Source organism: Oncorhynchus nerka, linkage group LG24 (assembly GCF_034236695.1).
Source record: "Oncorhynchus nerka isolate Pitt River linkage group LG24, Oner_Uvic_2.0, whole genome shotgun sequence".
NCBI classification, from domain to species: domain Eukaryota; kingdom Metazoa; phylum Chordata; class Actinopteri; order Salmoniformes; family Salmonidae; genus Oncorhynchus; species Oncorhynchus nerka.
In genome coordinates this window covers 67,923,831-67,936,841 of record NC_088419.1, presented here as the reverse complement: position 1 = coordinate 67,936,841, position 13,011 = coordinate 67,923,831, and the positions used below count along the sequence as shown (strand labels likewise).

At 41.5% G+C, this 13,011-nt stretch overlaps 1 protein-coding gene across 1 annotated transcript; it reads left to right on the top strand.

The window, feature by feature from the left end:
• The first annotated feature begins 7,747 nt into the window (after positions 1 to 7,747).
• Positions 7,748 to 9,877, top strand: LOC115108486 (transcription factor Jun-like). The gene has a single exon (XM_029632869.2). The coding sequence runs from the start codon at positions 8,183 to 8,185 to the stop codon at positions 9,164 to 9,166; it is 984 nt and encodes a 327-aa protein (XP_029488729.1). The 5' UTR covers positions 7,748 to 8,182; the 3' UTR covers positions 9,167 to 9,877.
• The last annotated feature ends 3,134 nt before the right edge of the window (positions 9,878 to 13,011 follow it).

Sequence of the window (13,011 nt, the reverse complement as noted above, 5' to 3'; positions counted from 1 at the left end):
CGCTAGTTACCCATTCTAAAACTGACTGGAGCTCTATGTTAAGTTATCGATTTTACTGTTGCAGCCGACATGTATACTGTTCAGTTGTCCTCGTACATAGACACACAGACTTTATTCAAGGTCAGTGAAGGGTCATTTGTAAAAACAGAAAACAATAATGGCCCTAGTTGACTGCCCTGCGGTTCACCACCCAACTGAATTTGCATGAGAGGGGCTTCCATTAACGAAAACCCTCTGTGTTCTATTAGATAGGTAACTCTGAATCCATAATAAGGCAAAGGATGCAAATCCATAACACCTACATTTTTTCAGCAATTTTGATCAATGACATCAAAAGCTGCACTGAAGTCTAACAAAACAGCTTTCACAATCTTCTTACTATCAATTTATTTCAGTCAATCATCTGTCATTTGTATCAGTGCTGAGCATGTTGAACGTCTGTTGTTAATTTGTTTTCCGTACAATAACTTTGTATTTGATCAAACACCACTTTTTCCAAAAGTTTGCTAAGCACTTGTAACAGGATAATTGGTCGGCTGAACCATTAAAGGGTGCTCTGCTTTTCTTGGGTAGTGGAATGACCTTTGCCTCCCCCCATGTTTGAGGTCACACCTGTCTTCTAGGCTTAAATTGAAGATGTGGCAAACAGGTGTCAAAGTATTCCTCAACCAACCTCAGCATTTTACAATCCAGGTTGTCGGTACCAGGTGGTATGTCGTTATTTATTGATAGCAAAAAATAATGACCTCTTCCACAAAGTAGGTGTGGAACTCAAACTACAGTGATTTTCTTTCATTATTTGGTCCATTATGCATGAATAGGAAGACATCATTTGTTGTTTGCATGTCATACCTAAATTAGCTAATCTTGTCAACAAAAAAGTATTAAAATTGTTGGTAATATCAAAGGGTTTTGTTATTAACAAGACACCTGCCTCAATGAAGGATGGAGTTGAGTTCACTTTTTGCCTAGAATTTCATTTAAAGTATCCCAGAGATTTTTACAATTGTTCTTCTTTCTTCTTCTTTTTGTTTAGTTTAGTTACGTTATTTCCCAATTTACTGTATGTTTGCTTGTCCGCTGTGTTGTCAGACCTATTTGCATTTCCCTTTGCCTCATCCCTCTCAGCCATACAGTTTTTCAATTCATCATCTATCCATGGGGATTTGGCAGTTTTAACAGTCAGTTTCTTGATTGGGGCATGCCTATCAGTAACTGGAAGAAGCAGTTTCATTAATGCAGCATCTGGATGTTTCTCATTACACGCATCAGACACACAAATGTGCTTTGCGGACATACATGTCACTACTCCGACCGAAGGACACTCCCCTTCCCGTTCGGGTGGCGCTCGGCGGTCGTCGTCGCCGGCCTACTAGCTGCCACTGATTATTTCCTCCCCCTCCTTATGTGTTTATTGAGTGCACCTGTTTTGAATTAGGTAGTTAGTAGTAAGGCTTTATTAGTCAGCCGGCCCGCCTGGTTCCTTGTGCGGGATTAATTATTGTGACCGTCTGTTTGGTGTACTTGTGTGCACGTCTATGGGTTTTGTGTTTTCCCATTTTGTGGGTTTTTTCTGGACAGTTTAAGTCCCCCTGTTTGGGGCATTTGTTTGTTCATTACGCCTTGTGTTTTCATGAGGGTTGGCTTATGTTCGCGGTTTCTCTGTGCATTAAAATAGCACTCCCCTGAACTCTCTGCTTCCTGCGCCTGACTCTTCTCACCCACTACACTCAGACCGTTACAATACAGTTGAAGTCGGATGTTTACATACACCTTAGCCAAATACATTTAAACTCGGTTTTTCACAATTCCTGACATTTAATCCTAATCAAAATTCCCTGTTTTAGGTCAGTTAGGATCACCACTTTATTTTAAGAATGTGAAATGTCAGAATAATAGTAGAGAGAATTATTTATTTCAGCTTTTATTTCTTTCATCACATTCCCTGTGGGTCAGAAGTTTACATACACTCAATTAGTATTTGGTAGCATTGCCTTTAAATGGTTTAACTTGGGTCAAATAGCCTTCCACAAGCTACCCACAATAAGTTGGATGAATTTTGGCCCATTCCTCCTGACAGAGCTGGTGTAACTGAGTTTTAGGCCTCCTTGCTCGCACACGATTTTACAGTTCTGCCTACAAATGTTCTATAGGGTTGAAGTCAGGATTTCTTTAGATTTTCCCATGATGTCAAGCAAAGAGGCACAGAGTTTGAAGGTAGGCCTTGAAATACATCCACAGGTACACCTCCAATTAGCCTACCAGAAGCTTCTAAAGCCATGACATACATTTAGGAAATTTTCCACACTGTTTAAAGGCACAGTCAACTTAGTGTATGTACACTTCTGACCCACTGGAATTGTGATACAGTGAATTATAAGTTAAATAATCTGTCTGTAAACAATTGTTGGAAAAATGACTTGTGTCATGCACAAAGTATATGTCCTAACTGACTTGCCAAAACTATAGTTTGATAACAAGAAATTTGTGGAGTGGTTGATACACTTAGGTTAATACACTTAAGTCATTAAAACTAGTTTATGTAAACGTCCGACTTCAACTGTACTGTAGGAATCATTGCAAAACATCTTGTATGGGTCCAGTCTTTGAAACATAGTTTTTTCGAGATATGGCTATTATATTAGGATCACTGCATCCGATGGGTGTGGATACTGCTTTAGAGCAGATTTCTGCAACATTAGTAAAGCTGTGATGAATACACATGGATGAGTTAGTTCCTGTTCTGTTTGTAAATACCCTGGTATGTTGACTGATGACCTGAACCCGATTGCAGGCACTGGTTACAGCTTGGAACTTATTTTTGAGTGGAGGATAGAGGAAGGGTAAGTGAAGAGAGAAGGAGCAGAATTTCCAATACCTTCAGTCAGGAAAAAGCTGACATTGAGCAACACTGAATACAAACATCTAAAATGCACTTCATTGGGGAAATAGTCCTTAGAAAGAGGGGTTTTGTTCAAACATGAGTCTAGAAATAAAGAAAGACGTATGAAGCTTATAACCCAGTGCCCCCAGTCTATAGATGTGGGACAACCACGAGCCCTGAGCATTCTGAAACACCAAACATTACTTGAAGATGATATTTTCACTCAAAGCAAAACTACTTTCATGGGATCAAAGACAACTGTATAATAAAACCAGACAGATTAACGTGCAGACAGACACACACACTAGCTCCTCTACAAAGATAGCATGGCTAAATACAATACTTCAGAATGCTGAATCATAAACTGAATGCCCTGTGACTGTCTGTCTGTGGCCAGGGAGTTTATTGGGCCAGAGGTGGTGCTAGGTTTGGCTGCTGATTTGGCTGATGCCAGCTCAGCTGTGGGTGTCCGTGAATCGTGGTACTGTGGTGTTGACTTAGTCTCTGATGAAGAAGGTTAATAAATACACCCAACGCACACACACACACACACACACACACACACACACACGGGGTGGCAGTTAGCCTAGCGGTTAAGAGCGTTGGGCCAGTAAACGAAAGAGCCAGTATTCGAATCCCCAAGCCAGCAAAGTGGAAAAATCTGCCATTCTGCCATTGAGCAAGGCACAACAACTGTTTCCTGGGCGCTGATGATGTCAAGGCAACCCCCTGCACCTCTCTGATTCAGAGGGGTCTGGTTAAATGAGGTCCGGAAGACACATTCCAGTTGAATGCATTCAGTTGTGCTACTGACTAGGTATCCTCTTTACACACACACATACTTTTCACCCGCTGGCTACCACATGTCTGACCATGAGGTTGTAAATTTGTGTATTTTCTAAACAGACTCCCCTTTTCTAAACATCATCAGTTACTGCTACAGTATGAGGTCCAAGACAGGCTGTATAGGGAGAACGGGGACTAGACTCTATAACGTCACAGTCTGAGAGTGGGGACTGGAACCCTACAGGAGAATGGTGGATTGGGGACAGAACCCAACATCACAGTTTTTCACACATAGCCACTGCTCTCTCTCTCAAGCCATACTTTATTGCGTAAAGTTGTCCCCAGTCTCTGTTACGAGGACAAGGGAGTGACTGAGAATGCCTTGTTGTTTATGAATGAGGATGTGTACTGTAGTGTGCCCATTTGGACAACGTTATGATTATTTAATGTGATTTAATTCAAAAACAGCACAATTATGAATGGAATGGATGTGTGTTAAGGACACAGTACACATGGATTATTGAGGATGCCTTGTTACATATTAAATTAATGGGAAGGTAGGCAATTGTTTGGCAATTGGACCTCCTTAAGAACCACCTTATCATTAATTAATGTGTTTTAAATCAGAAGAAAAGAAGCCATGAACAGATGAATGAAGGAAACAAGATACATTTTTCAGAGAACTTCAGTGAAGTATTTAAGTATTTCAAACACAAGCCTCTAAACAACATTGGGTTTGTCTCTGGTCTTTTCCTGGAGCAAGAGTTACAGTATGACCGATCAGAAAATGAATGGGAGAAAGACAGAGAGAGAAAGAAAGAGAGACCAGCCGAGCCCCCCTTCTCATGCATCTCAAAGACTTTGTCCATGGTTCAACATCATCATCGTGGTCAAAAAAACACTGAGACCAGGTGAAAGCATTGCACTGACCTCCAGTCAACTACTGATGACATCAAACAGTTTAATCACACTGATCAGACAGACCATTATCATTACCATCCCCAACAGACGCCACAGAGAAATAAAATGACAACACAAATCACTGAAACAGAGCTTTTATGGAGCATTAAACTAGTTGAGACCTCACTAACCTAAACCCTTGCCAGGAGGACCACATGCCTTGGAAGGAAGGTGTTGGGACATGAATCAAACAAACTCCATCAACAATAGTTCCTCTCTTCCTCTTTCTCTCCATAAAGGAAGACAAAGATAGTATAAGATGACACTTTATTGATCCCTGCAGGGTGATGTTATTTCAGCAGACAGTATATCAGACACACTCAGTACATAAAGACAACATCAGGAGTTGTAAAGAGTCAGTCTTTCTTTTTTATGTCCCAGGTCATCCTTCTCAGGTCTAATGCTGGGGGACTGATTTAAATGTTGCACCGGGGGACTGATTTACTTTTGGCGCCAGGGACTGATTTAGGCTTGGCACGCTGGAGACAGTAGGTAGTAAAGATGGTGGGGTAGATAGTGACCCAGGCAGTGAGAGAAGTGTGTGCGTGTGTGTGTGTGTGTGTGTGTGTGTGTGTGTGTGTGTGTGTGTGTGTGTGTGTGTGTGTGTGTGTGTGTGTGTGTGTGTGTGTGTGTGTGTGTGTGTGTGTGTGTGTGTGTAATTGGTCATCAAGGAGCTACGTCATTAAAGCAGCAGTGATTTCTGTCCAGAGGTTAGGGGAAGATCTGGTCTAAACTCCACTAATTACTTACACGCACACAAACACACACACACACACACACACACTGACACACACACACACACTGACACACAGAGCTAGAGGTACATTGGGACTTTATGAGAGATAGCAGTACAAGATGGTATAGTTATAAGGATAAAATACATTCTATGTCATGTTTAATGCAATGACACTGGGCATACAAAAGGATTTTATGAGAATAGATAGACTCTAGTTTTATTGTTGCAGTATAGTTGAGTGGGATGGGTTACAGACAGTTATTTTAAAATACACTAACTATTTGGTCTGAAAGGGTGGTGCTGTTTATTGTGAATATGTAAACATTTTAACCCAAATCAGGAATACGAAATCAAAGCTGTTCCTCATTCATCAGTTTAATCAAAATATAGACATAGCCAAGTGTCCCAGTGCCCCAGATACACAGTAAGACCACAACACTGTCCTCTGTGTGCGGCACCATTGAAGAGAAGACCACCCAGATGTAGTGTTTGAGCTCTTCTACCATGGGCATCTATGGCAGGTGGGTCGTGACTAATTATTTTGGGCTGCCTACTTTAGTCAGGCTAAAGACCCTGGTCGTCGCCACTTGGTGGGTCCTGAGAAAACTCCTAAATCTTTAGGTGGGCCATACGGTATAGTTAAATTGTTTGGGAACCACAGGCTAATATAATCAGTGTTTTACTGGGTGTCCAGGTAAATAAAAGTCTGTGTTTGTGTCCAACTACAAGAAACGTCTGACCTCTGTGATTGCCAACAAGGGTTTTGCCACCAAGTACTAAGTCATGTTTTGCAGAGGGGTCAAATACATATTTCGCTCATTAAAATGCAAATCGTTTTATAACTTTTTTAACGTGTTTTTCTGGATTTTTTTGTTGTTGTTATTCTGTCTCTCACTGTTCAAATAAACCTACCATTAAAATTATAGACTGATCATTTCTTTGTCAGTGGGCAAACATACAAAATCAGCAGGGAATCAAATACTTTTTCCCAAAATATTTTTGTACCTGTTTCCTCCAGTATCTTCACAAGGTCCTTCGCTGTTGTTCTGGGATTGATTTGCAATTTTCGCACCAAATTAAGTTAATCTCTCCTGAGCGGTATGACGGCTGCATGGTCCCATGGTGTTTATACCTGCATACTATTGTTTTTACAAATGAACATGGTACCTTCAGGCATTTGTAAATTGCTCCCAAGGATGAACCAGACTTGTGGAGGTCTACAATTTTTTTTTTCCCGTGATATCAAGCAAAGAGGCCCTGAGTTTGAAGGTAGGCCTTGAAATACATCCACAGGTACACCTCCAATTAGCCTACCAGAAGCTTCTAAAGCCATGACATAATTTTCAAGCTGTTTAAAGACACAGTCAACTTAGTGTATGTAAACTTCTGACCCACTGGAATTGTGATACAGTGAATTATAAGTGAAATACTCTGTCTGTAAACAACTGTTGGAAAAATGACTTGTGTCATGCACAAAGTAGATGTCCTAACCGACTTGCCAAAACTATAGCTTGTTAACATTACATTTGTGGAGTGGTTGAAAAACAAGTTTTAATGACTCCAACCTAAGTGTATGTAAACTTCCAACTTCAACCGTATCATGTCATCTGCAGGTTAATGTTTTCATGGATCCCAGGACTCCTAAAAAACAGTGGTGCTTATTGCTGAATGGACTATCCTGGTTAAATAAAGGCCTGCCCTGGGCCAATACATAAACACAGTAGTGAATGGATATAATTTCTCTCAATGTCCTCAGACACACAGATACAGATAAAACGTCTAATAACTGATGTCCTGTATAACTTCATAAGCAAATATTAGTCTATTATTCATTCAATCAAACAACGACATTCATCAAGACAATTATTCAAACACATCATTATTTGCATCATGGATAATAAAACAGTAACACATTACCTCAGGGCTGATCATGCAAAGTTTCTGGAGGCAGAGGAAGTCTGTCTGGCAGAAAATCATTTGAATCTCTATAAAAACGTATGGGGAGTATATTTTCTGTGGAATAATACATAATGCAGCATAGACCTATATATTGGATAACATACATCTATGAACTGTACATATCAAGGGAATTTTCCAAATACACACTGTCTATCCCGCTACTACTCTCTGTGAGCGCTAAGCCGCGGGTAACCAGATATTCAAAAACCACACGTCATTCCACAATGCACCGCGCCCCTTCACTTGCATTACCTCATCCCATCAGCCAACGCGAGACCGAGAATCTTCTGGGTGGTCGTCTAGGCAACGCGCCTTATCTGGCAACAGGGAACGCCCCGCAAACGCCTGCAGCCAATGGAAGAATCCAGAGGTGACATCATGCGTATTTTTAGAGAGGCAGTGGCTGCAGATAAGCTTTGCCTCCACGCTGGAAGAGTCAGTATACACACAGAGAGCTAGAAAGGCGCGCTTTGAGCAGAAATGCTGTTGAACTATAAGGACTTATAGCACTTACCGCGTCTCATTCGAAGACTGTCAAAAAACTGTGGACAGACGCGAAAGAACGAGTTTGAAGAATTTATACAGCGTTCTGAGTCAGATTATCAGTGAAGCTGAACAGAATACTTTTTCTCGGGATAAGGAGTGCGCTTACAAGTTAGAAGTGTGTGTACGGGACACAATTTTATTCCAGACTCTTGGCTCGGCTTCGGAGGTTGAAAGCATTGTCTGACACAGTATGACACTTTTCTCCGAGTTTTACAACGGAAAGAACGAGAGAGAGGTAAACGAAACACACATATCTTCTGTTTGAGTAGCCTACTAGAGACATTTCAAACTGAGTGTTTGGTTTATATTCTATGTCTACCAAGATGGAAACTACTTTCTACGACGACTCGCATAACGCTTTCTCCCAGCATCAGAACGCGGGCTACGGATACAACCCCAAAGCTCTGAAACACAGCATGACACTGAACCTGGCTGACCCAACCATCACACTCAAACCTCACCTACAGGCTAAAGCCAGCGATATCCTCACCTCTCCGGATGTGCAGCTCCTCAAACTTGCCTCCCCAGAGTTGGAGCGACTCATCATTCAGTCCAGCAACGGCCTGATCACCACCACACCTACCCCGACGCAGTTCCTCTGTCCGAGGAACGTGACTGATGAGCAGGAGGGCTTTGCCGAGGGGTTCGTTAGAGCTCTGGCGGAGCTCCATCATCAACACGTCTTACCCAACGCACCTGGGGTCCCAGTCACCTCCACCGGGCAGACAAGAATCAACAACTCGACCACACTCCCACCTGTTTGCTCCGTGGCTGCGAGCACTGTTTATAACAACGTAGCCATGCGCTCTGAGTCACCTGTCTACGAAAACTTGAACACTTTTACCCCGGCTGTCACCACCAACTCAGCCCCCGGTTACACCACCTCAGTGCCGGCTATGAGCTTCCCCTCTGCCCCGCCTCAGCTCCCCATCTATGGGCAGCAGTCTCACCCCCACCCCAGGCTCACAGCCCTGAAAGAGGAGCCCCAGACGGTACCTGAGATGCTCGGGGAGACCCCTCCACTCTCTCCCATTGACATGGAGAATCAGGAGAGAATCAAAGCCGAGAGGAAGCGCATGAGGAACCGCGTCGCCGCTTCCAAGTGCAGGAAGCGGAAGCTAGAGCGCATCTCCCGGTTGGAGGACAAGGTGAAGAACCTGAAGACTCAGAACACCGACCTGGCTTCCACAGCCAACATGCTGAGGGAACAGGTAGCCCAGCTCAAACAGAAGGTGATGAACCATGTTAACAGCGGCTGTCAACTCATGCTGACGCAGCAGCTCCAGACCTTCTGAAGAGGACAGGACACTTGGGGAAGAATAGAGAAAGAGTTTGAACGAAAAGGACAGATCGTTTATAAGTGACTGGATGGCTGTTCCGTGGCTCCGTGGCATTGTGACAGGTAGAATGGGACAGTAACAGCACGAGAATGGTGGGAGGGAACCGTGACTGGCTGGCTGCCTCTAACCGGGTGCTTCGCGCGCCACGGTTGCGCACAGGAGTTGGGGCTCCGGACAGAGCAGAGCGTGTGAAGGAAAAGAAACAGCAACAAACAGGACAAACGGATGTTTTGTTTCGTGTTGTTTTTATTGACTGGCCATTTGTTGGCGTTGACCAAGCTGTGCTTTTATGAATGGACCTATTCAGTATTATAAAAAACAAAGACAGTAGATTTGAAAACTTCCTGCGTTTAAGGAGAAGGCTTGTAGCCTAGTCTAAACAGATTAAACCGTTTAACAAAAGCTGCCTAACTTTTGAGTTACAATGTATTGTTTATTCTTAATTGTATTGAATTAAGTTAGAAAAAAGCTTAGTTACTTGTTTTTTTCTGAAGTTGTTTAATGGGGTTCCACTCATTGTTATTAGTTGTATATAAGATCGACTTGGAGTACTTACATTTACAATTTGTAATAAGAAACAATATAATTTTGTATGTTCATTTTCTGAGCACTTCAGAAACAAATCAATATTTAAGAAATGTAATAAAACATGTGAACTGAATACAATGCCTCTGTGTGTGTTGTGAAAGGGTGTGTATTGTGTGTGTACACTGAAACATGCTGCAACATGTTATGAGAGCAGCAAGTTATCTGTACCATGAATGCCTTATTGATCCTGAGGTTAGTGATGTTTCACAGTCAATGACCCTTTTATCTCTCTACAGCACACTAGTTAGACATTGCTGTGGGACTGAGTAATCTGGTCCTAGACCTGTGGTTATAGGTTCAACCTCTACAGCAGGGATGTAGGCCAGGAATGCCTTATTGATCCTGAGGTTAGTGATTGAGTTTCAGTCAATGACCCTTCTATCTCTCTAGTGTAGATTCGAGTGCAACAAGAGTGGACCACCTAACACCTCAGCTCCACTTGAGTCTCACCATCTAACAAGGTTTAAGGAACACAGATACTCTGTATGTTGTGAAGTGGTCTACATTCACAGGCCTCCAGGGCAAATGCTTCTGACACACTACTATGGTTGAGGGACCTATAAAATAAATCATGATTATAACTTCAATTACTCAATCATAATACGTTTTCAATCATTTCTAAAGTTATTTTTAATGCATTGCAGCCAAAGTGTTTAGTAAATTCATAGCACAGCTGAATTGTGTGTAGTGGTGACATGTTCTGTCCCTATATTGTATCCTAAACTTAACTTCCTGTTGCCCTGGTCAACATGACTATAGGGTTGCTCACGCAGCATCACAAGCAGGATCACTGTAAACAACAATAACACCAGAGGGATAAGCGACAGGAAGAAACATGGTGGTAACTAATGTAAACAAACATATTTACAAACAAAACATTTGAGTATAGGCCTATGGTTACATTGTATCTAGACATGTTATATTGAGGGGTGGGCACTGGGCAAAGTCATACAATTGTAATAAATAAGAGCATAATCATAACGTTTTAATAATAACTATCCAGCTAGATGGCAGATGAGCACCTGCTAATACAGAAACAGTAAAGAAAACATACATATATATACTGTATGAGCAGAAAGTCTGTGATTTCCTGTAGGACTCTGAAATATTCACAAGAGGGCGACATTGCCGATGAGATGAGCACAGTTTAAAAAATCTAGGTATTTTCTCCAGGGCCAAGGCTGTAGTTTATTACTGATGAAGACCATGTTTAGGACAATACAGAACAAATAAAATCATGTTTATATTACAACAGTACTCATAGAGGAAAATATTCTGATGTTCAATAAACAAGTAGTTGTTCACTACACAAATAAATGTTCCCTATAATTAAAAACAGGAATATCTAGAAGTATCTAGAAGATGTAATATCTACACAATGTACTACAAATATACAAACTACAAAGTAGGTCAAACTAAGATTTAAAATCCCATGAAAAAAATACATAGTCAGCCTAGAAGCAGCCTAACCAGAGAGCTCCTTTAAATATGTAACATGTAAATGTACAAAAATGTGTAAGTGTTTGTAATTGAGTTTTTTTTATCAGCTGTTTTGTTTTTGATGACGTTGAGTTTATTGCATATTTCTGGTGGTTTTGACCCACAGATTTGCAGATGGACTGGCAGATCAACTCTTTTGTCTATTTATCTGGCTAATTGTTTTTGTTCCAATTATGGATCTGGATACTATACCAGCTTTTTTGTTTCACCTGGCTGCTAGCTCCTGATCTTTTGAAATCATATCATATTGACACAATATCTGTTAGCAAAGGTGTCAGCTAGAGATGACGTGCAGGAGCTTGCAAGGATTTGTAGTTTTGCATGATGTCTAGTTTGATGGAAATTAGCATTTTCGAATCAGAGAGAAAGTAGAGCCAAATATATTGATAAAAGTAACTTTGTCCAAGAGAGATTTACATTGTTATCAAAACATCACGCCAGGATAAACACACAAGAAACACAGCTCTTATTTGAAGTGTTTCTAAAATTCCCTATGGGAAAAATAAATGGTGGAAAAACAATTGGAACCATTTCCCTGTTTGACCGCTAGGTTTATGGGTATTATGACACCTCCACTGTGGGGCTCTATGGGAGATGCAGTACTAAGAGAGAGGGCTCATAGAGAGGATGACTGACTACTAGTCTGAACTGTGTGTGGTGTCCTTTATGGCGCCCAAAGCTGCTGAGGCATCACTCAAGTGGGTGTCATATTGTTAAGGAGGTCCAGTAGATGCACGACTCAGGCCTCTACATGATCGTCACCAGACTCTTCATCAACCATCTCCCTGACCACCTTCCTATGATAAAGCCATGAACTGTACCTCTCCATCTTAGGAAAATGCATGCACTCAAAGACTTGGCCTCTATTGGTTGATCTAACTATAGCTAGGCTACTCATGATGATGAGTATTGCTTGTTTATTATTTGCTTTTGAAGCGCTTTGAGATTGTTATGAAAAGCGATATAGAAATTATTATTACTGTTCAGGTTTTATTCTGTAGGCTACTTATAAGACCAAATTGAGAAAGTACAACTAATAACAGTCTTATGGAAGAACATTGAGCCTGTATTTTAAATCAGATAAACAGACATAATAATTGACACAATATTCGAGTGGGTCAGAGACTCAAACTGATTTTTATCAGTCTGCTCTAATTTGATTACCCTAACTTGGCAAAATATGACGTCATATTGGAACACATGGGGAACTTACCTGACCATGGGTGTGTTTGTAAATTCACCCTGGAGTGCCAGACTGCACTATGGGCTTTCGTAATTTCAGAGCATTTTCAAATTGTAGCTCTCAGAGCCCACTGGACGCTCTGACATGGGAGTAGGGTTGATCTGAGCGTTCTGACCTCACAACAGCAGTCAAGCACCCTAGCTAACTGGCTAAAGTTGGCTAGCTTTAGTTTTACATCTCATTCGGACCATTTTACTCCCATAGCAGAGTTGGTTTGGCTCTTTTAATGTTATATAGCGCGTTGGTGCTTGTCACTGTGCTGTTGGCAACAACTGAATTACGTTTTTTTGCCGATGTGCTCACATTCAACGGGTGTTGCCTGTTCATAAATTAATCAGTTATTCTATGCTCTGGCAAACTCAGACGAGTGCTCTTAAATCGGATTAGATAGCCAGAGGGAATTTACGAACGCACCCCGTATGATATGACAGAGTACGTTCGGAAGACCCACGTCACCCCGCCAGATAAG

What these genes read in the sequence shown, in the direction of transcription:
- LOC115108486 (XM_029632869.2), top strand. Translation starts at nt 8,183, where the DNA reads ATGTCTACCAAGATGGAAACTACTTTCTACGACGACTCGCATAACGCT.